We start from the raw sequence: 20,968 nt of genomic DNA, 5'->3' as shown, positions 1-20,968 counted from the left end.
CATAAAATATATAAACTTCCTGATACACAGACCCTATTATATACCTGACCTAAGAGTCACAAATAACATGCTATGAAGTTTAAAGTCAGTGGTTTTGAATTTAATTTAGTTTTATTAATATAGCAGAATCTGTGAGAATAAAACATAATGAGGATCTGTCTAAAATGGATAGCAGGTTTTTATCCAGCAGAGACATGATAATGTCATTATCCCTGGGGGGCAAATAGAAGCTTAAAGTGATCAAACATAGATGGAGAGGACAGCAGGGAGATGATTCAAAGGCTCCTGTGGCTAAAAAAGGAATGTTATATTCCCATGCCAGTGTCTTTCTGTACTATAGAAATTTTGTGTGATCCTGAAAAGAATATGTGCAATACATAAAATGTCTGTTCTTGTCATCTGTGCAGCAAAATTTCTGCCAGAAACAGAAATCTTTGCATTGTAATGGGCATCTGTTATTTTTTGTACTCCCAGGGACCTCCAGGAACTTGATGACAGCACCCAGCTCCCTCTGCTGTGTCACTTCTCTGAGACAGCTGAAGGCCTTACCACCATCAGAGCATTCGGGTAAAATTTGGAAAGAAAATTATTAGAGGGAGGCTTGAGGGTCAGGCTGGCCTGTTCAGCTTCCTTGGAGCATGTCTGAGAGCAAACTGTTGAATTTGAAGAACTTTATCAAGCTATTTAGGAAAAAAATAATGGATTTTTTTTCCTGTTGCTATGCCTCTTAAGACATTTTGTAATTTTCAGTAGCACATGTATTGGTGTTCCACTGAATTAAAGATGATTACATTTTTAGGATATGATATTTAAACTTTTGATGAGTATAATTTAACTATACCTTTAACTCGGACAGCAGGGAGCTCTATTTTGTCAAGCAGACAGAGGCATTGCCCCTTCAAACCCCCTGAAATATCCAAGTGTCCCTGAATCAGTTCTGTGTTTAACCCACTACCCAAGCAAGGAGACATCATTATGGCACTCTCCAACTGAAAGGCAGCGTGCAACTTGAGAGTTTCCAAGAAAACTGCAGCAGAACAGAACTTTATTTTAATATTGTAAAACCTCCCTTTGTTAATCAAAACTGAAAAATCAATTCTGTAAGATCCAGAGAGTTTTGCAAGCTTTCCATGCACATATTTTCTCTCTACTACCTGAAATATAAGCCAAACTCTCCTATCTTCACTCCATTATGGTGATGACTCTGTCAAAGTGCCAGCTTGAGGATTTTTCCCAGTAAGTGCACCTTTCACCCATTCTGCACTGTGTAGAATTCCAAACCAGAGCAGATTCCACTGCAATGACATTTCTACACCTATTTGATCAGCTTAAGGCTGTTTCTTCACATCAAGCTAAGCTTTAGGACCTCAGCTATTAGCACAGAGTGTTGTAGTAAGGCCTGTGGAAGTACAAGCAAAAATACTGTTGTGTGGTAGAGGTGTGACCCAGTGGTCAACAGGAAATGCTTTAACTAGCTTTATCAACAGAATGATGTATTGAAACAGGAAGTCATCATTAGGGCCTGATGCTGATGTATGCTGAGTACTTCTCAAGAGGTTCAGAGTGGCCTTTCATCACCTGAGGAAGGTTAGGAACCTGACGTTATCTCCTGAGGAACATGAAGGAGCTTAGCACTTTCTGAGTGCTTCAAATCTTTTTTGCACCACAAAAAAGTAATGTGGGATTGGATGGCAGAGAGCAAAAGGCAACCGAGGGTACCACAACAATTGAGTTTTTCAGGATTTCTGGTGCTATTTGAAGCCATTTCATTTCCCTGCCTGTACTCCACAGCCCACCAAACCTGAAGTCTCCTGCATTTATTGTCTGCAAGTTTCTATTTACTGCTGGTCCTGTTAGTCATTCTCTGCAGTTTGGGTTCAGTATGTTCCAGGATAAAACTGAGCAGCTCCTCACATAACTTACCGGAAAGCAGTACAGTTAGATCAGAGAGCAATCTCAGTGACCTTTGCTGCTCGTCATCTGACAGGATAAAGTCTGAAAGTGCCCAGAAGATGAGCTGAATGTGGATGAAAACACAGATTGAGCATGTCAGATTTTCCATTAGGAGAGCAGGAGTTTTGCTGCCAGGAAAGCAGATGAGCAGAGTAGTCAGTGCAGCCTTGTTCCTCCCCACATCATTACTGTTGCTAGTTGTTCTGGGGAGGTTGCTTGTCATGTTTACAAGCTGTGCAGGGGGAAATAAAATATCTGCAGGAAATAGCAGGGAAAAAAGGAAGTTTCTGGAAGAACAGGCATTAGAGGTGCTTCACAGCAGGGCCCTGAGAATTTGAAACGGAAGATAAAAACAGACACTGAGCTGCTGACTGAAGTTCAGCTGGTTTAATCAAGTGAGGGTATTCACCAGACAATAGAATATGGTTTACAACAAAATGGTTTCCAGCTGACTGTGCAAGGCACCATGAATTTAATACACTAGCACCAATAGAGATTTCCCCTTGCCCTCCCAAATGTACCTTGGCTCTTCAGCACTATGCCATCCTTGCACTGTTTTTTAAATGTGATGGGCATTGTGTGGGGGAGACAGGAACAATGGCAATGGAGGTAACACCACTCATTTTTTTAATTTAGAGGTGATCTATAGCTCTCCCTGATTGGACTTTCCCAGTTGTTTAGACAAAGTGTGACTGGCTGAGAAAACAGCTAGGCTGAGTAGCTGAAACGTTTGATTTACAGATCGCTCTACGTCCACATTAGTTGAAACTTTAGGGATGTCACCCCTGTTGAAGAGCCCTGGAGCTGGCCAGGTAACTTCTGAAATCAGATTTAAGCTGACAGGTGAGCCCTCTGTCCTTGCTAGTGGCCTGTGAGGAGGAGCTGAGAGACCACAGCAGCACTCATCTGTGGGAGGAGTGGGCTACAATCCACAGCTATAAAAAGTGGATCAGCTCTGGGAAACAAAACCCATCCCAGCACCCTGGCATTGCAGTCTCTTTGAGGGGACACTCTCTGGTCCAAACCCTAGTCCAACAGAATTACTTGTCAAACAAATCCCGACTCCACGTGTCAGGCTATGGGGAGCTGTGGCAGCAGATGTGTGTTCTTAGGGAAGAGCTTTTAACCCAAACTTTGGCAAAAACAGAAGGGCAAAAAATTTTGGGCTGGGGGAGAGAAGGCAGAGCAGAGTTAATGCTTCACCCTTTTGTGCGTGAGTGCGTAATATGTTGTAACATAACAACTTTGGTCTCGGCAGGCACGAAGCCAGATTTAAACAACGTATGCTGGAGCTGACGGACACGAACAACATTGCCTACTTATTTCTGTCAGCTGCCAACAGATGGCTGGAGGTCAGGACGGTACGTTCAGTTTTGTCCCAGGCATGGTTTTGAAACCTTGGAAGCAAACAGAGACTTTGCCTGATGCAGAGAAGATAATAATGAGTATTAATCTTGTGAGGAGATTATACACACAGTTCCTTAAAATAGATCAGGATTGTTATGTTAAACCCAGAGGGTTTTTTCAGCTTTCTTGGCCAGAAGTAAGAAAATACAAGACTGCCTCATCTTCTGCTGCTGTGCTGTCTAGCGTCTGAAGGGAGTGCAAGAACAAACATTTACATAACTTGAAACAAGACTTTCTCTACTACTGTGCAGCATCCACAGACCTGCTACTGCAGGAACTGCTTTCAAGGCAGAATGTGGCTTTTCAGTGGCTTTATGAACTGTGCCATGCTTCTGTCAGGGCTGTTTTAGGCACACTGATCTCCCAGGTCTTGAAGTATCTCTCCAGCAGCAGGGTTAATCCCACAGCTGTAAGCTAAACTCTTGCAGGGCCATACTGTTTGTGGTTTTATTGTTTGATATCATGAAAGATAGAAGAACTAGACTCCAGAAAGAAAAGTACACCAGGGCACAATGCAGCCACTGATGGTGACATAGGCTCCTAGGTTTTGTGGGGGCTCTCTGTGAGGGACTTTCCTGATCTGTGAGGCAAGAAGAGGCAAGCAAAGTAACTGTGATTCCCTTATTCGTCTGAAACAGAAAGAGCAGTGGCCTGATTCTGCTGGACATAAATAGCAACAGGCATGGCTAATCCTCACATCAAAGGATGAAGGTGTATACTCACCTCATTTTCCTGTTGGAGCAATGAAGTTATTCTCCATTTTTTATGATGGCAAAGCTTTCCCTTGTGCTCGAAGCTGTCAGCTTCTTACAGCATCCAAGATCAGCTGAAATTGCTTCCAGATCTAAGACAGATAAATAACAGAGCAACAGGCAATCCTGGAATAAGCCTGTTAATGGCTCACAGTCTTAGACTTGCTTAAATGCAGAATGAATTTGGTCCAAGAATACACTTTGCCTCATCAGAGCATTAGAAATAATGTGGTCTTGCCAAGGAATAGTTCATCCAGCTCTGCCTAATGGCACAGTGGACTAAGACCACCAAAACTTTGTGGGATTTAATAGCAGCTGTTAGATGCTGGAGACTCAGATGATGGAGACTCAAGACCATTATGCTCCATAGGTGTGAGTCACAGAATCCCAGAATCCCAGAATGATTTGGGTTGGGAGGAACCTTAAAGCCCATCCAGTTCCAACCCCTGCCATGCACAGGGACACCTTCCACTAGCCCAGGTTTCTCAGATCCCCATCCAGCCTGGCCTTCCAGAAATGAGGCAGCCACAGCTTCTCTGGTCAACCTGTGCCAGGGCCTCACCACCCTCACAGGGAAGAATTTCTTCCTCATAGCCAATCTAACTCTTCCCTCTGTCAGTTTGAATCCATTCTCCCCTAAAATTTGAGTCTGTATTCTGCTGATCATTTTTTAGATAGATGAACAAGGCAGTCCTAATTTCAAATCTCAGAAGGAAAGATTCTTGACATGGTATTATCAGACAGGAGGAGAAAAATGAATGGAAAATGTGATCCAAAGTAAATGAATGCAGGCAGCAGTGGGAGAGTGGGAATACCAACTAAAGCTCATTAAACAGCACTTTGACTCCACGAGATGACATGTGGCATATACTTCAAACCTGAGGTAAACATCAAGAAAATGGGTTCCAGCTCCTGCAAAGCTTCTGCCAATAAAACATGGGCATGACCTCTATCAAAAAGCCTTCCCGGACTTTGTGAAGTCAGTGATGCTTCCTTTTTTGAGGCGGCAGACCCATGGTTTAGAAGACCTGAAGGAGAGTGGAGGGAGTGGAACTGATTTGTTTTAGTGGTGGGAATTAGGGGTGTCACTGTTATATCCTTCTCATGATTTTTTAAAAATATTCTTATTGGATTTTTTGATCCCTGCTCCTTTTGATGTTGACACCATGGGATGCCCTAGCCCAAATGAATTTGCAGCAATTACTGGCCTATTTCATTAGTGTTCAGCAAGTTGCTTTGAGTATTTCAGTTTGGGCATCACAACCATGACCTCTTCCAGGGAAAAAAAAAAAAAACAACCAAAATTAAGGGCTAGGTGTCATTATAGAAATAATTCTTGGTAAAGCAGAACTGCTCTACAGGTAAAGAAATGATCTGGTTGCTGCATTTTTTCTTTTTTGTCCCCCTGTCTCTCCTTCCAGGATTATCTGGGTGCTTGTATTGTCCTGACTGCTGCTGTCACTTCCATCACCGAAGGGCCACACTCGGGGTTCGTGGGGCTGGGTCTCCTCTATGCCCTGACGGTATGTGCCAAGGCCAAGTGTAAGAACTTCCAGACCAACACGTTTATAAAATTTATGTGTACACTGTCATCTCCTGGCTTTCTTAATCTTGAAAAAAAAGAAACCTGCAAATAATGGACTCAAGCCAAAGTTGAGAGAGTTCAGGGCAACTTGGACTTGCTTCATGTTTTATGAGCCAATTAAAAAAACATAACCATTCCCAGGCCCTGTGTGCTCCCAAGTGGAGCAGGAAAATTAAAAATGCGTAAGAGGACCTGCTGTGCACTGTTTTGTACAACACAGTGCTGTTTCCACCTCTACATGGCAAAACCTGCCAGGAAATACAGATTGCCATCATCTGGGTAATCTTTAACCAAAGACAAAATAAAATAATTGCTGAAGAAACAGAATTACCGGTTTTGCCCTTGGAGGGAAATTACCGAGATGTCCAAGATTGTCCATGCAATTATGAATGGATTTGGGGATTGGGACATTTGTGGGCATGGTTCATCATGCCAGGTAGCAGTAGGAATGCAGAGGAGATGGACTTAGGTACAACTCTCAGCTGCCTTCAAAAGTTCATCAGAGTTTTTGTGGGCAGGAGAGAGACAGGTGATCACTTGGTGCCTGTCTAGCCTGACATAGTTTTTTTTTTTTTTAAATAATTACTCTTTGCAGCTGAGAAAGGGCTGATATTTGGACCTAGATGAGAGCAAACTGTTTGTACTGAGGTTGTGTTTACAGTGGATATCCTGAATTTATTCTCCATTTTATAAACACTGCCAACTCCTTTGCATAACTGATGAAGCCTGAGGTAATGGGCAGAGTTTTTGGGTACGAGGCTGTGTTATCAAATCTGCCAGATTGAGGATAGCAGCCTGCCACTGCAAGCAGCAGTTCTGCAGTGTTTTGCCTGTCTGCAAACTTTTTAATTTCTGTAACTTCCTAACTTAAAAGCTGGACACCAAATAAGCAAGTATCTGAACATAAAGGAGAGAATAACCCATCAAGAACTCTATTTTAAGAATAAAGCAAGCAGCCAAGTCCTCTAAATTAACCACAATTTTTACTGAATCTCACTGAAAATTATTTACTGTTTGCTTACTGCATCAGTATTAAGTTAGTGGTAAAGAAGTGAGACTAGGTGATTTATTCTTAATAAAGTCCATATTTGGCACTCACCAGAAAAAATGGCAAAGCCTTTCTCTGAATACATTTGTGAATAGGGTGTGTTTATTTTTAAGTTTCTAAAACTTCATTCAGGTACATAAAATATACCAAGTTTTAAAGGTTCTTGGCAGTCAACTCTTCCTAATAAGATTAGTTCTTTTTTACAGAAGCATCCAAATACAGACTTAGGAAACAGATTTACAATTTTCAGCCTTAAACAGTAAGTCCTGCCTAGAAAAGAGTGTTTCTAAGCCACTGAGTATTGTTAGAGAACTAATAATCAACTATTATCTACTAAAAGTACTACCTTTACTATTGATTTAACTATTGATCAAATCCTTTTCATTACAAATGAGAATAAAAACCAGGAAGGAAATATTGCTGAGCTGATAACACTTTTTTCCTTCATATATTTCTATGCTAAAAACTTCTCATATTTTCCAATGAGAGAAATGGATTTTCTAAATATGTAGAAATGAAATTATCATAAAGTCTTTTCAATATATTTGTAAATTGTGAACTTTCTTAATCTTTAGTTGCAGTTTTTGAAAGATTAGAATATACAAAATAGAAAATATTTCCAAACAGCACTTTCAGTTTTGATTCTTTTCTGTGTTTGTGTGCTTAAAGAAGACACCTTTCAGTGCTTATTATTAGATGTTGAAAACAAGAGATTCCCTCAATCAGTCAGAGTTTAGGAACAACTTTTCCACACTTCAAAAAACAAGGATGAGAATACCAAGCACCAAATTGCTGTCTTAGGGCTAAGTGTGTTAGAGTATGACTGGCTTCTTATGGATTTGATGCTGTTGCACTGTCTTGAAATGCTGTAATGTTAAAGAGACCCACTGTGTTGAGTCAGGCCTAGGATTTTCGCAAATGTATCCAACCTTTATTTCCAGATGGGTAGATGAACAGAAAGAAGGCTGAACCCTGTCCTTGTTTCCATTTTGTGATGCAGATAACCAACTACCTGAACTGGGTAGTGAGGAATCTGGCTGATCTGGAAGTGCAGATGGGTGCAGTAAAAAAAGTACACAGCTTCCTGAACATGGAGTCAGAGAACTACGAAGGCTGCCTGGGTATTGCTCTTAATCTTTTTGGGGCTTTATATGGTCATGTGAAAGAATGGTAGACTTGGTCGTGCAAAATGTACACACCTCTCTGGTCAAAATCTGTTCTCGCTGAGGTGTAGGAACTGCCCCTGGTGTGAGTGACAAGGATAGCTAACAGAAGCTATGAAAATATGTTGTTCATGCTAGTCAACATGAAAAAAAATCCTATCAAATGCCAGGGTGACAGAGCAGGACTCTAGTACAATCAAAATGACCACAGTTATAGATGAGATGAGCAAAACATCCATTAAGTTATTTAGAAAACAAAAATTAGGATAAAAATTAGAAATGTCACTTGTTTCAAAATCTCTGATCTTTCTAGCAGATGGGGACTAAAGATAGGGCCACGTTGGCAAGCAGACCTCAGCAGCTCTTCTCTGAGCTACACATTGGAATTTGTGCTCCATAAACTTCAAATTGGCCTTGATTGCTATTTCACAAGTGGTTGAAGTGCAAGAAATGGCTCATAGGTCAAGAAGCTTCCCTGGAAAGACAAGCTCCTTAGTCCAGAGACAAAACCTGCTGTGTATTCACAAATCAGGATGAAACAAGAGCTGTGATAATGTCAACAGCTCACGCTGTGTGGCAATAACAACTTCCTTCCTCAAGCTGTCCTTCCTGTGCCGGTCACTGACCCAAGGCCACACTAACACTGCCCTGACACTGCGTTCTCTGATCCTTTGGCTTCTCCCTCTTGCAGTGCCAAGAGACACTTAGTATCTACCCTCTCTCCCTACGTGTGGAGATCTGGAAGCCAAGTGCCTGCCAGGCAGTTCCCACCTCAGCCTCCCCTTGGCAGGGAACTGGAGCTCTGTATCTCCAGTGACTTAAAGGAAAGCACCCAGGCAGGAGAGGGGGGAAAGGGTGACTGTTTTAAAGAGTGACCCTTTGGCAGCACTCTGGTTTTTTTGAAACTATTTCAGATCCCTCTCAAGTCCCCAAAGACTGGCCCCAGGAGGGGGAAATAAAGATTGAAAATTTGTGTGTTCGCTATGAAAACAACCTGAAGCCTGTTCTGAAGCATGTGAAAGCCTATATCAAGCCAGGACAAAAGGTACCATGTCCAGCAATTGCCCATCATCCTAATTGTGGTGCAGTTCCTTCATTACAGAGCCTTCCTTTCTAAAGTGCCAGAAGAACAAGATTAACAACTTGCATTGGCAGATACATACACTAACAGTCTTCTCTGAGGTCCCTGGGCACAGATCAAGAACTTACACTGATAAAAGCTTATTCTTGGCTGGGAGCAATTTTTCTTCTGACTATCCCATGTCTTTCCAAGTCCATTTTCCTTGCATAAAAGTAAGTCTAAATGGCAGATATATTAGAAGGACATCAGACTGAACTGTGTAAAAACACAAGAGTATCTCACATTTCAGCATACAGTGTCATTGGCATCCATGTCAAAATGCTGAAATGCTCACGGGATAAGTCCTTGTGATGAGGGGCAGAAGAGGAGAATGTGCTCTCTGTGCTGTTTTGTGTTTTCCCTGGTGTGCCACCTGCCATTGTGAAGGACCTTTTTACTCACCAGTAGCACAATCTAGTGCAGCTTTCCCAAAAGAACTGCAGGTGTATGTAAGGAGTAAGTGAGTAAATACTCTGTGAGTAAGTGACATCCTCCATTTTTTGCAGGTTGGGATCTGTGGTCGCACTGGTAGCGGCAAGTCCTCCCTGTCCTTGGCATTCTTCAGAATGGTGGACATTTTTGATGGTCAGTTTTCCCTGGAATATGTTGTCACTCCTCAACTGCTCCCCCCCTTATTTCCTCAGAAGAACCAAGGAGCATTTTTGATAGTTTATAACCTGGTTCTCTGGCTCAGAAGATATTTGATTAGAAGTATTATGCCTAATCCCTCAAAGTACAAAGTGCCCTATTATGAATAGTACTTGGTTCTCCAGGAAATGTTGTGCACAGATTATATTTGTAATTTTAAAAAAAAAGAAGATGCATATGGTCCGATAAAGCAAGATGCAATTTTTGAGACAGGACAAAAAAAAATGTAACTCTCTGGAGTGTCTAAGTGTTTGCCTAAAGAATAACTGCATTAACTTATAGCTGTCAAAATATTAGCAGAATAGAAACTAGAACTCAACAAGTCCATTCCCTTGATTTTTTTTAAATGTTTTGTGCTTTCGCACATCTGCAGCAGAATCTGACTCAAGGATTGGAAATATATTGCCATGTTTTCACTCCTGCAGCATTTACCTCTCCCAGCTAATTGGCATGGACTGCTTTTCAGCATTTATAATACAGATACATATGTGTTGTTGAGGGAATATAGAAAACCACTAGAAAGACATCTTGTTGTTTCAAAGATTTCCATGTTTCTAATTTAGCCATTGTGCATGGAATGTTTGCCAGGGAAAGCCCAGTAGGATGTGGGAGGATAAGTGAATCTGATGCAGCTAATACTTGCTTTTGTTGTGGTTCTGTGCCTATACCTGTCTATGGCCACAGGCTTCTGATTCATGACCATGATTCCTGGATATATAAATATTGCAAAGAAATAATAACCATGCTTACGGCCAGCTTGAAGTTTCCTTCTACTTAAGTCTTCTTTCTGTATATTTTCTTTGTCTGCTTCTCCTGTATCCCTGATTTTTCCCAGTGGGAACATCTAAGCCTTTTCTAATCAAGCTCTGTTTATCCTTTGTGCACATCCCTGTCCCAGCTGTACCCAAATTTGGCCTCCATGCTGGTCCACTTCTGGGTGGGGTCCTCACTCTAATGAAAGTTACATAATAAGATTTTGAGTAACTTTACTAGAGCCAAAATTTCATTCCTGCTGTTCCTTAGGTCTTCACTATCTCCCTAAATTTTTATCTGTCCCATTTAATTTTCCTACTTCTGCTTTGTTCTTTAGTGTTTCCCTTCTCTTGCCCGATGTTCAAACAACTTCTCATTTCTTTTGTGTCTTGCTTGACCAGCCCTCAACCCTTTCCCAGTTTCCCAACTCCTCTCAAATTTACTTTTTCCCTTAGGTCCTCTCATCTGCTCTTTTCCTTGAGCACCCTGGCTTCTACCAAATATGCATTTCCCTATTCCCCAAGCATGCCATATTAATTTTTCCCTCCTTACTCTACCTCATCTTCTGCTAACCCACTCTAATGTCCTCGTTTGTGAAGAAAATGAATTGCTTAAGTTTATGCAACCACCGATGTCTCAAGCAGAAGTCCTATAACCTGATTTGGATTTTCTTGAAGAGTGAAAATAATTGGACTTTGCACCTTACATATAAAAACTTGATTCTTCTAGCCATATAGTAAAAGCATAAAACTACAATAACAGGAGTAGTCCAGCTAGGGGGTCAGTGAAATCTTCCACTGAAACAGGGTCACAGGGAACAACCTACAAAATGCAGTATCATGACAATGGGAATGACAGACGGGACACATGTACAAAGCTCTGAATATCCATATGCCTGCCAGTTCACGGTTAAGTTCTCACTGTTGGGAGAGAGAACTGATGAAATGAATGTTAGATACATCCCAGCGAGGAGTGCAGCTGCCTAGTGAAGCAATCCACAAGAAAACTGCAGAAGTGCCTGATGGAAATAGCCTTTACCATATCCTCATTCAGTTTGCCTTGGCCCATCCCTTTCCTGTCACCTCCAACTCCCAGTATACATACATGTATTATGCAAAAGAAATTATGCTCCTTCTCAAAGGAAATATCTTCAGCAACTGTTGAATTCATGGGGAACAAAGAAAGGCACAGCAACATAAGTTGCTCTTGTTCTTGCCCTGTTTGGCTGTAATTGACCCATAATAAATTATCCTTCTGGTGCTATCATTAGTCACACAGAAAGGAAGACATGTAATTTCCTTTTAGGGAGGGTGGAGGGAAGAAAAAGGAAAAGAACAAGGTAGCAGTGTCACTAACAAACTGGGACATCCCTGGCTTGTGTAATTAGATACATTCACCTTCCCCGTGTGTATGACAGTGCTGAGAGCTCGCAGAGACAGCGTCCCATCATCTAGAGACCAGCCCCCAGGGGCTGTTCCACCTTTCCACCTGCTGCCTGTGGATCACATGCTTTGTGCAATTCCTCACGTGTTCTTTGTGTTGTTTGACACAGGGAGGATAGTGATTGATGGGATAGACATCAGCAAATTGCCTCTGCACACGCTCCGGTCCCGGCTCTCCATCATTCTCCAGGACCCAATCCTGTTCAGTGGCTCCATCCGGTAGGTGTATGCCATCAGGGTGTGGCAGCCAGCATTGCACAGCCTGCCTGTCATGAGAGCTGCGGGACAGGCGAGGAATGTTCCTAGATCAGTCCAATCCATCTGCACAGCCTGCTGAGCGACACACAATGCCAAGGTGTTAATTTGAAGAAACCTGAAAGTAATTGCAGTAACAAGACTCCTGTTATGGTTTTCTTTGCAGCTTTAATTTGGATCCCGAATGCAAGTGCACTGATGACAGACTCTGGGAAGCTCTGGAGATTGCTCAGTTGAAGAACATGGTCAAGTCATTGCCCGGAGGCCTTGGTATGTCTGAACCAATCTCTGGGATCATGGAATAATAATGGAATCATGCACACAGATAAACAGATCCATCCCATCTGACACTCTGGATCATCATGTCAGAGTGACAGGCACATAATGAAGATCCTCTCTTCATATGAGAGAGAATATTTGTATTAAAAAGCTGAAGAGTAGTCTGGTTTCCCATGCAGTGTGGAAAAATCCTGCAATACCTCAGCAGCATGGTGTGATTCTTGAGGCTGTCCTGTGCAGGTCCAGGAGTAGGATTTTGGTGATCCTGTGGGCTCCTTCCAACTCAGGATATTCTATGATTCTATGATCACTGTGCGATAATTAGTAAGGAGAAAAAAGAACAATTTTACCTCCTTTAGCAGAACCTGGCTCTGCAAGCAGAGCTGTAAACACTGACAGAGCATTTTTCTTACCATTTCAGATTGTTTCATGAAGGAAACTCATATATTTATTTCCATATCAAGTATATTTCATATTATTAAGATATTACCCTGCAGCCTACCAGATTTTCTAACAATTTGTGCCAACTGTTTGTTTAGTGATATACTTCTCCTTTCCCAAGAGGCTGTACTCATTTTTCTTGGTATCCCTCCATCCCACTGGTCAGTCAAGGTTATGGTTATTGGCCTTTATGGGGATTTTGCTTGGCCCTGGAATAGTGCACAAGCAGAACTCTCAGGGGCAGCATTTCAGGGGTGCAATGTTCACAGGAACTGGTTTTGTTACAGATGCCATGGTCACAGAAGGAGGGGAAAACTTCAGTGTGGGGCAAAGGCAGCTCTTCTGTCTGGCCCGAGCCTTTGTCCGCAAGAGCAGCATCCTCATCATGGATGAAGCCACAGCATCTATTGACATGGCCACAGTGAGTACAGCAATTAGCTAATTAAGGATCTACCAGGAGAAAGGCATCTTCCCTAAGTGTCAGCCATGAAGTGTAAGATTTCTGTAGCAGAAAAAGCTGGCAGTGTTTTTGTTTCTCTCAGGAAGAAATTAAACACTTTAGAGAACCCCTACTTTCGCAGGTGTGACACTTCCCTGCTGGGAAAGATATAGTGTGGAATATGCTTGAAAACATGTGAATTAGAATGTAACAGGATGAAGTAACTTGAGTGAGCCTTTTCCTCTGACAGGAAAACATCTTGCAGAAGGTTGTGATGACGGCCTTTGCTGACCGCACAGTTGTAACAATAGCGGTAAGTACTAAGCCAGAAAAAGCTCTTTTCTCCTCATTCCTCAGGCAGTTAACCTTGCCCCTCACCAGTCAAACACCACTATATAAAACTAAAAGCATCACAAAATAGAACTAAACCACAAGGCCAGAATATTCCCATGATACCAGAATAAGTCAGACACCTACTATTTCATGCTGAAATTTTGCAGTAAATGCCGTTTTGCTATCAAGCTAAAACACTTGGATCTCAGAAAAGACTTTACAGGGAACTTCAGCATCTGCACTGCCTCCAACAAATTTTTAAGTAATTCTCACTAAAAATTGAAAATAAGTGCATAGTTTGAACCACTACTAAAAGTTGCAAAAAAAGTTACAAAATCTATGTTTGAATTTTGCCTCTGAAGGCTATGTATGTGTAGTTATCTTTTCTCTCTTTTGGAGTAAAAAGCTGGGTTTACAGTAAAGGTTTTAAAAACTGGAATTGATGCCTGAAGAGGCTACCAGAGGCTAGACAGTGTTAAAGAATAAGATAGATATTTATTAAAAAGGTCTTCAAAGGATACACCTTGAGCAGTACAAGAGCCTGGCCATGGCTCCACCCAAGATGGACTCCAGGTCCCGAGTTTTCACGCTTTTATAAGTTTTGGTCCATTTAGATATTGGGGTTAATTGTCCAATTACAGAACCAGGTAATCTCATCTTCCCACATCGCTCTTCTCAATTCACTGTTGTTTGTACTTTTTGGGCCTGAAGCTACAACAGTGTCCTTGCTTCTCAGGCTGGAAAAGGATTATTTTGTCTAATTCAACTGTGAAGAGAACTTGCTAACACTTTATATGACGTTCAGAGTTACACACTAAAGCAGTAGAGAATCTGGAATATATGAAAGCTAAAACTTAAGGCATCAGAATCAATGGGAATTACTCCCCAAAATAATATATATTCAGCTAGGGGTTTATGATGTTCTTTCCCATTTTCCTGCCACTTCTAGTGCCTAAAAGTTCCATATATCCATGCATGTTCATACATAAGTGTGCATAGACATATGGTGGATACCATTAAGAATATTTCCACCTGTGACAGCAGCATTAGTCAACAAACAGATAAATACATGTTTCAACAGCTGTTTCATTTGCCTTGTCTGGAATCCCCAGTCCTGAGGTTAGAGATTACAGTCAGGCCTCCTGGACTCTGGTTTTAAGCCTGTCATTGAGTAGTTTGTGTCAGGCAAGCCACTTAACCCAGCTCATTTACAATGTGCTCCAAGGTTCTTGGCTGTGTAAATGCTGAAGATTCTGGTGGTGAGATTGTTGTCCTTCAGTTCCATGCTTATTGTCTTTCTGGCTGGAACCTCACTTTTCTTTGGCTTTGCCTTTCCAAAGTCAGTGTCTCAAGTGTAACAGCATACATTAATATTTAGCTTTCCTCACGGAGCTGGCTTCATTCCTTTCCTCATTCACAGCTGATCCTTTCTTCACCCACCTGTTTTTCTGTTCTTTTTTCCAGCATCGTGTGTCTCACATCTTGGATGCCAATATTGTCCTAGTCCTTTCTGAGGGCTTTCTAATTGAATGTGACACTGCCTCAAACTTACTTCTCAAAGAGGACGGCCTGTTCACCACTTTGGTGAAGACTCACAAGTAGACTCTCTCAATCCACACTGTTCACAAGACTTCTGGCTCTTTGGTAGTTATTTTTACCTCTTTAGTTTCCTTTCACTCTGCCTTCTTTCTACTGCACAGCTTCTGAGAAGAGAGGTGTTTCTTGTGTGGTTCCTGGGTTTGTTTAATTTCATGACTATTTATGTGGATCATATGTAAATCTTAGACATGCAGCTGACACTGAAACTACCATGTCAAGGGAATCCAACCCATGCAGTGATCTCTGACTTTCAGCCTTTTTAGTGAACACTTTTAAGAGTTCATCCCATCTATACCTGACTGGCTCTATTCATATGGCCTTGAAATTAAGCTCAAACTGGTTTCAAACCTGTAGCCTATGGCATGAAACTGTTGCCTGGAGCACACTCAAATTGAATCTCAGAGGGATTTACAGAAGGCAATAGCCCAGGAGTGCACTGAGACAGATGGAGAGCAGTCTGCTGGGGTGCAGAGAACAAGGAGCAGAGCAGGATGCTAAACCACCTGACACAGGATGCTTCTCATCCCTGTTTCCCACAGGGGAAGGTGTATTTCAGTGGGGCCATAGGATTTATTCCAACAGCTGTGTTGTCCATAATGGCAAAAAGTGAAGTTCATGCTTAAGTATTTTCAGGCTTGGTGGCAGAGGCTGTAAAGTAATTGAAGATCTCTTCAAGTTAAAATACAAGGATCTATTCCAAATATTGCTGTAAACAAGGACAGCCTTTCCCCTTGCATGAGGCCCATTAGTGAGAATTATCCAAATGAAAACCTGTTTGCTTTCCTTCGTGGCAGCACCGGGTTCACACCATCCTCACTGCAGACCTGGTCATCGTCATGAAGCGAGGGAACATTCTGGAATACGATACTCCTGAGAACCTGCTTTCCCAGGAAGGTGGCATCTTCGCTTCCTTTGTCCGGGCTGACATGTGAACAGCCACACAATGCATTTTAACAGCTTATTTTTAAACAGATGAAATGCAAATATTTTCTACTCAGTGTAATGTCACTTTTACCTTTTTTTGTTTTGTTTTGTTTTTTAGAACTTCTTTCTCCACACTTCCATCTTCCAAAATAATAAAGTCTATTGCAATACATGTATGCCTTGAAACAATAAAAATGTCACTTTATTCAAAGCTATTAAACTACACACACACACACACACACACACACACACACACAAAGGGAGAAGTTTGGAATTTTCCTTAGACTTTTTATTGACTTTATTTTTGTTTAGAGAGAAAAAGAATGCACTGATCTTATAAACTGCATATGTTATGCTGGAACCAGCAATCAAATAGTGCAGTTTGTCAAGGAAGCAAGAGGTTCCCCAGATGGATTCTGTCCCCAGAGGGAAAAATTAGGAAAAACATCCAAGCCCATAACACTTGGGGCAATCTGCTGCATTCCAAAGGCATAAACTTTGCTCTCCAAGTTGTAGCAGAGGGGCAGTGAATGAGGGAAAGGAATTTCATCAGGAATAAGGATATTCTTCCTGTCCTTCACTTTAGTAAGCACACTTCAGTCATGACAGAACTATTTTCAGTGCAATGATGGTTTATTCCTACAGTCAGTTCCTAAATCCATATTCATTCTTCTAAATTTCACTAAAGATTCAAATCGTCCTATGATTATGCATGCTTTGATAAGCTTATAGAGGAATTTTGTACAGTATCTCAAGACTTTGCTTTAAAAGTTATCTGAATTTATAAACTTGATATTAGCCAATCCTTTAATCATGTCTACTAAAATATTCTGCTTAAAATGGCATGTAATTAGCCAACCCCTAATTGTTTTATGTGTCTTTAGTCCTTCAAGTTCTATTTGGGGACAGCCTTTATTTTCCTTTATATATTTGTAGCCTACATCTAAATCAGATCTAGTGCAAGGAGGTGTGATTTTCAAATTATTGCTATATCCTCAAGAATGTAGATGAAGTTAGACACATATTTACATCAGGCAGCTTTGCAAAGGTTGCCTGCACCTGACTTTCACACATAGCTTGATACTTACCCATGGGCAGTAAACATCCAGAAGAAGTTTCACAGGCATATTTTCAATGGTATAGCTTTCAAGGTGTTTCTTATTCACCTGCTGCTACAACATTTAAGAAGACCACTAAGAGCACTTAAGCCTATTTATAGTGCATTAAAATAACATAAAGCACAGCATTCCCCCCCCCCCCAAAAAAAACCCAAAACAATAATTTTGGAGAAGTTGTAGAACTTGAAATTGGGCTTCCATTTAGCCTCACAGTGCAAAAAAATGATAAAGTTGTTTATCTTTTAAAATTGATTTTTGGAAATTTTTATTTTCTCTGAATTATTGAAAATAAAAACTGTGTGACACAACTAAACAAAAGAGCTCGGTCTTGAACATTTTATGAAGGGAAGTACTTCTGTGATTTCCCTGTCTGCCACTGTGAAAGCATTTTTGTTCTTTTCTGGATTAATTCCTCATGCTGACCTTTGTCATTCAAATAAAATACATTTTAAAAAAGCAGATGCCTGCAGCAGAAGCACATATTGTTATGCAAATTTCATGGCCAAAAGGCCAAAATTATTCTTGATTTAATTTAATTGTCTTCAGTGAAAAGATAATTGGATTCCCTGTTGTCAGACTAGGTATAAAGATGAAGCACAAAAAGTTTTGTTGATCTGTGTGTCTTTGATAGTAATGCAATCCTGATTTATTTTAAGTGGTGCCAGCCAGTTCAATGAGATCCATGTTCCCACTGCATTAAAGGTTGCCATGGGCCTGGGTCTGTGTCTTGTAATACTTAAGAGGGGCCAATGATTATCGCCTCTTTTCTATTAGGTTTGTCCCAGAGCCATTGCAGGTGTGAGAAGCACCTTCTTTGCTCACCCCCGGCTTTAGAAGTGAATTCTGCTGCTTGAACACGTAGAAAAGAAAATAGATATGTGAGAAAAGGAATACATGATGGGGTGAGAGAACCTCATCATGTTCCATTTGTTTGGAGGGAGCAGTGCAGGAATATTGGCCCCAGTGTTAGATTCACTGTGGCTGAAGCATTGGGTGACTGCTGCAGTGTGTCCCACTGCCGCCCAGCAGGTTTAAAAGCACAATCCCATTTCTAAAACATGAATCTTGTTCAACATACACAAATCTTACAAGGCAACAAACATAAACCACCTGTTGCAGACACGGGAGATCTCCTCCTGTTATAGCTGCTGTCCACGATTACAAATTCCCCAAGAGCTTAGGCTGAACATTTTTTTGTGTTTTCCTCTAAAGGAGGAGGGTGTTGCCAATGGTTGCACAGCTGTTTTGTTACTGAAAAAGCTGCAGAAGGGATGAAATCTTTGAAAAAAATGTCTTATGATTTCATGTAAAGGTCTGAAGTGTGTCCTATTTGTGAGCAGTTTCCTAAGGCTGCCACATGCACAGTAAAGGAAATATCAGCCTGAAGACTCTTTCTTTGATTCTTGTCACACTGCCTCTTCTGCTGGTAGGCCCTTCTTCTCTTCCACAGCCTTCTTGCTCTTTTTTCTTCACCATCTCCTTGTGTCATAGACCTTTGAGGCTCCTGCTTTTATCTCCGGATGCTCCTTATTCTGCCTATGCCCTTCCACTCCTTCCCAGGTGAGCCCCATGCCCTTTGCCCCATTTCCTCTTTCACACAGCTCTGCACTCACTCTCCTTTCCTCTTTCCTGCCCTTCTTTCATAACACCCCGGCTCTTCAGGGGAACACTTACTCTAGTGACATCATGTTTTGGGGTTGGTTTGTTTTTCTAAGCATTAAACCAAGCAAGCTTTCAGTATTGTGATACTGTGCTTCAGAACTATGAAGTTCTTCTTTCTTCAAAGGAGCTTTAAATGTGAGCACTGGCTATGTGTAAATTTAACTATGGACAGAGGAAAAACATCTCTGTGATAGATTCTAAATAATATTTCTCATTCCATCTGCATTCTTTTTCTGTTAACTGTTTCTGGGAGAGAAACAGCAATGTTGTTGCTGATCATAGAATCACAAAATGGTTTGGGTTGGGAGGAACCATAAAGCTCCTCTTGTTCCACCCCCTGCCATGGACAGGGACACTTTCCACTATCCCAGGATGCTCTGTGCCCCACCCAGCCTGGCCTTGGACACTACCACAGATGGGGCAGCCCCAGCTTCTCTGGGCAGCTTGTGCCAGTGCCTCATCACCCTCACAGGGAAGAATTTCTTTCCAATATCCAATCTAAACCTACATTCTTCCAATCTGAAGCCATTCCCCCTCCTCCTACCACTGCACTCCCTCACAGAGTCCCTTCCCATCTTCCCTGCAGGTCCCCTTTAAGTACAGAAATTGGTTGTGCAACTGCTTGTGGAGCCACAACAGTATTTCTTAACCTTTGGCTTACCCATGGGTATCTTTCCCACTCCTTGAGCCAGGCCTAAGGGCTGGCACAGATCAAACTGCTCCCTTCCTGTATGTGGCCTTTCGTCACACTCATTACAGCTCATGACAGCTCATCCCTGCTTCTTCTAAACTAGAAATATCCCATAAAACCTCTACTGAGTTCAAACTTAATTGTGCTAGGAAACACTGGAACTTTCCCTGAGCAGTTTGGATTAGCTCAGTTAAGCCAGGGGCATAAGCAAGGCAAAGTCTGCAGGGAGAGATCTCTGCTTTGTTAGGCCAAGTGACACGTACAAGAGGTATCTCAAATGTTTGTAAGTTCCAGTCACACTGCAGACCTGAAAAAGCTCTTTATTTGTAAGAGTGTGCCTGTTTTTCTCAACTGTATCATTCAGCTGAAAGAGTATGCTCTCCAACGCTTCTCAAGGAGTTGGACAAGCCCCTTTTAGGTTTGTTATAGCAGAATATCTCTGCTGTAAATTCATACACCTCTATGGAATCAGTTAGTACCAACGGGAACATAGCCCAAAGAAGTCTGCAACTCATTATGTATAAAACCTCTGCAAAAAACAATAATATTGAACTGTGTTTTCTTAAAATAGAAATACAATTTCAAATGTGGTCAAGTAGTAAAAATTCCTTGTACAATAAGTTGTTTCATTTAATTGAGTGTGTTCTTTTTGCTTCCCAAAGCAATGGACTGCTGTGCTTTATTGTGTAAACATGTCAGTACATTCAAAGGCAATCTGGTTAATGCAGCATGAAAAACTGAAGGAAATCTCACATGAGCATTTTACACAAATGCTTGTAGATATTTTAGCAAAAAAAAAAAAAAAAAAAAAAAAAAGGAGATATAACACACTTGAGTCAACAGCTACCTTTATAAAAAAGCTGTTGACAGGGGCCATGTCTTCATTATCATGTTTCCATTATCCACTGTCAGAAATTGGAGTATGTTCCCCTTGGAAGCACTATAACCCCATGTCCTCAGTGTGATACTGCCAGTCAAAATCAACTCTAAAATATCCACTGAAACCACAGTGACACTTGTAAAAACCTCTCTGGAGCAATGATTCTCCCTCTAAATGTGATTAAAAGCAGCAATTAACTCAGCATATTTGCATCCTCAAGTAGCATCTTCTGAAAGCCTTATTTAAAATCAAAATATGTTATGTAAATTCTCTGATATGAATTCCATGGTTGCATGTGAAGAACTCCTCAGTTTCTTTGGAAACTAAATCCTTTCAGAGGCAAAACTAAGAGACTACTAAGAAAAGTCTGAAAACAAAACTGTAAATCAAATTATTTGTTGCCATGCAAACATCCCAATCATTTCCACGCTGGTTTTTTACTGCTCTGTTTTTATTCCACTAGAATTGATCTCTCT

The 20,968-nt window shown here is 41.3% G+C and overlaps 2 protein-coding genes across 30 annotated transcripts in view; both read left to right on the top strand.

Annotated features, from left to right (window-relative positions):
- ABCC9 (ATP binding cassette subfamily C member 9) overlaps positions 1 to 18,446 on the top strand; it is a 71,225-nt gene extending 52,779 nt beyond the window's left edge. For 9 of the 13 annotated variants that reach the window (XM_041397102.1, XM_041397108.1, XM_041397103.1 and 6 more), the window contains 11 exons: positions 475 to 567; positions 3,212 to 3,314; positions 5,534 to 5,635; positions 7,746 to 7,866; positions 8,823 to 8,953; positions 9,535 to 9,613; positions 11,982 to 12,090; positions 12,293 to 12,396; positions 13,134 to 13,267; positions 13,536 to 13,598; positions 16,012 to 18,446. In XM_041397102.1, coding sequence (XP_041253036.1) covers positions 475 to 567; positions 3,212 to 3,314; positions 5,534 to 5,635; positions 7,746 to 7,866; positions 8,823 to 8,953; positions 9,535 to 9,613; positions 11,982 to 12,090; positions 12,293 to 12,396; positions 13,134 to 13,267; positions 13,536 to 13,598; positions 16,012 to 16,149 — 1,177 coding nt within the window. In that variant the 3' untranslated portion in view covers positions 16,150 to 18,446. Of the gene's footprint in view, positions 1 to 474; positions 568 to 3,211; positions 3,315 to 5,533; positions 5,636 to 7,745; positions 7,867 to 8,822; positions 8,954 to 9,534; positions 9,614 to 11,981; positions 12,091 to 12,292; positions 12,397 to 13,133; positions 13,268 to 13,535; positions 13,599 to 15,082; positions 15,263 to 16,011 lie in introns of all 13 variants that reach the window. The other 4 variants (XM_041397113.1, XM_041397110.1, XM_041397112.1 and 1 more) reach the window with 1 other exon arrangement.
- Positions 1 to 20,968, top strand: part of PPFIBP1 (PPFIA binding protein 1) — a 656,824-nt gene that overhangs the window by 263,449 nt on the left and 372,407 nt on the right. The window lies entirely within an intron of this gene.

The sequence above is a fragment of the Onychostruthus taczanowskii genome, unplaced genomic scaffold (genome assembly GCF_017590055.1).
Source record: "Onychostruthus taczanowskii isolate IOZ18803 unplaced genomic scaffold, ASM1759005v1 scaffold136, whole genome shotgun sequence".
Classification (NCBI taxonomy): domain Eukaryota; kingdom Metazoa; phylum Chordata; class Aves; order Passeriformes; family Passeridae; genus Onychostruthus; species Onychostruthus taczanowskii.
This window is presented reverse-complemented; position numbering and strand designations above follow the sequence as displayed.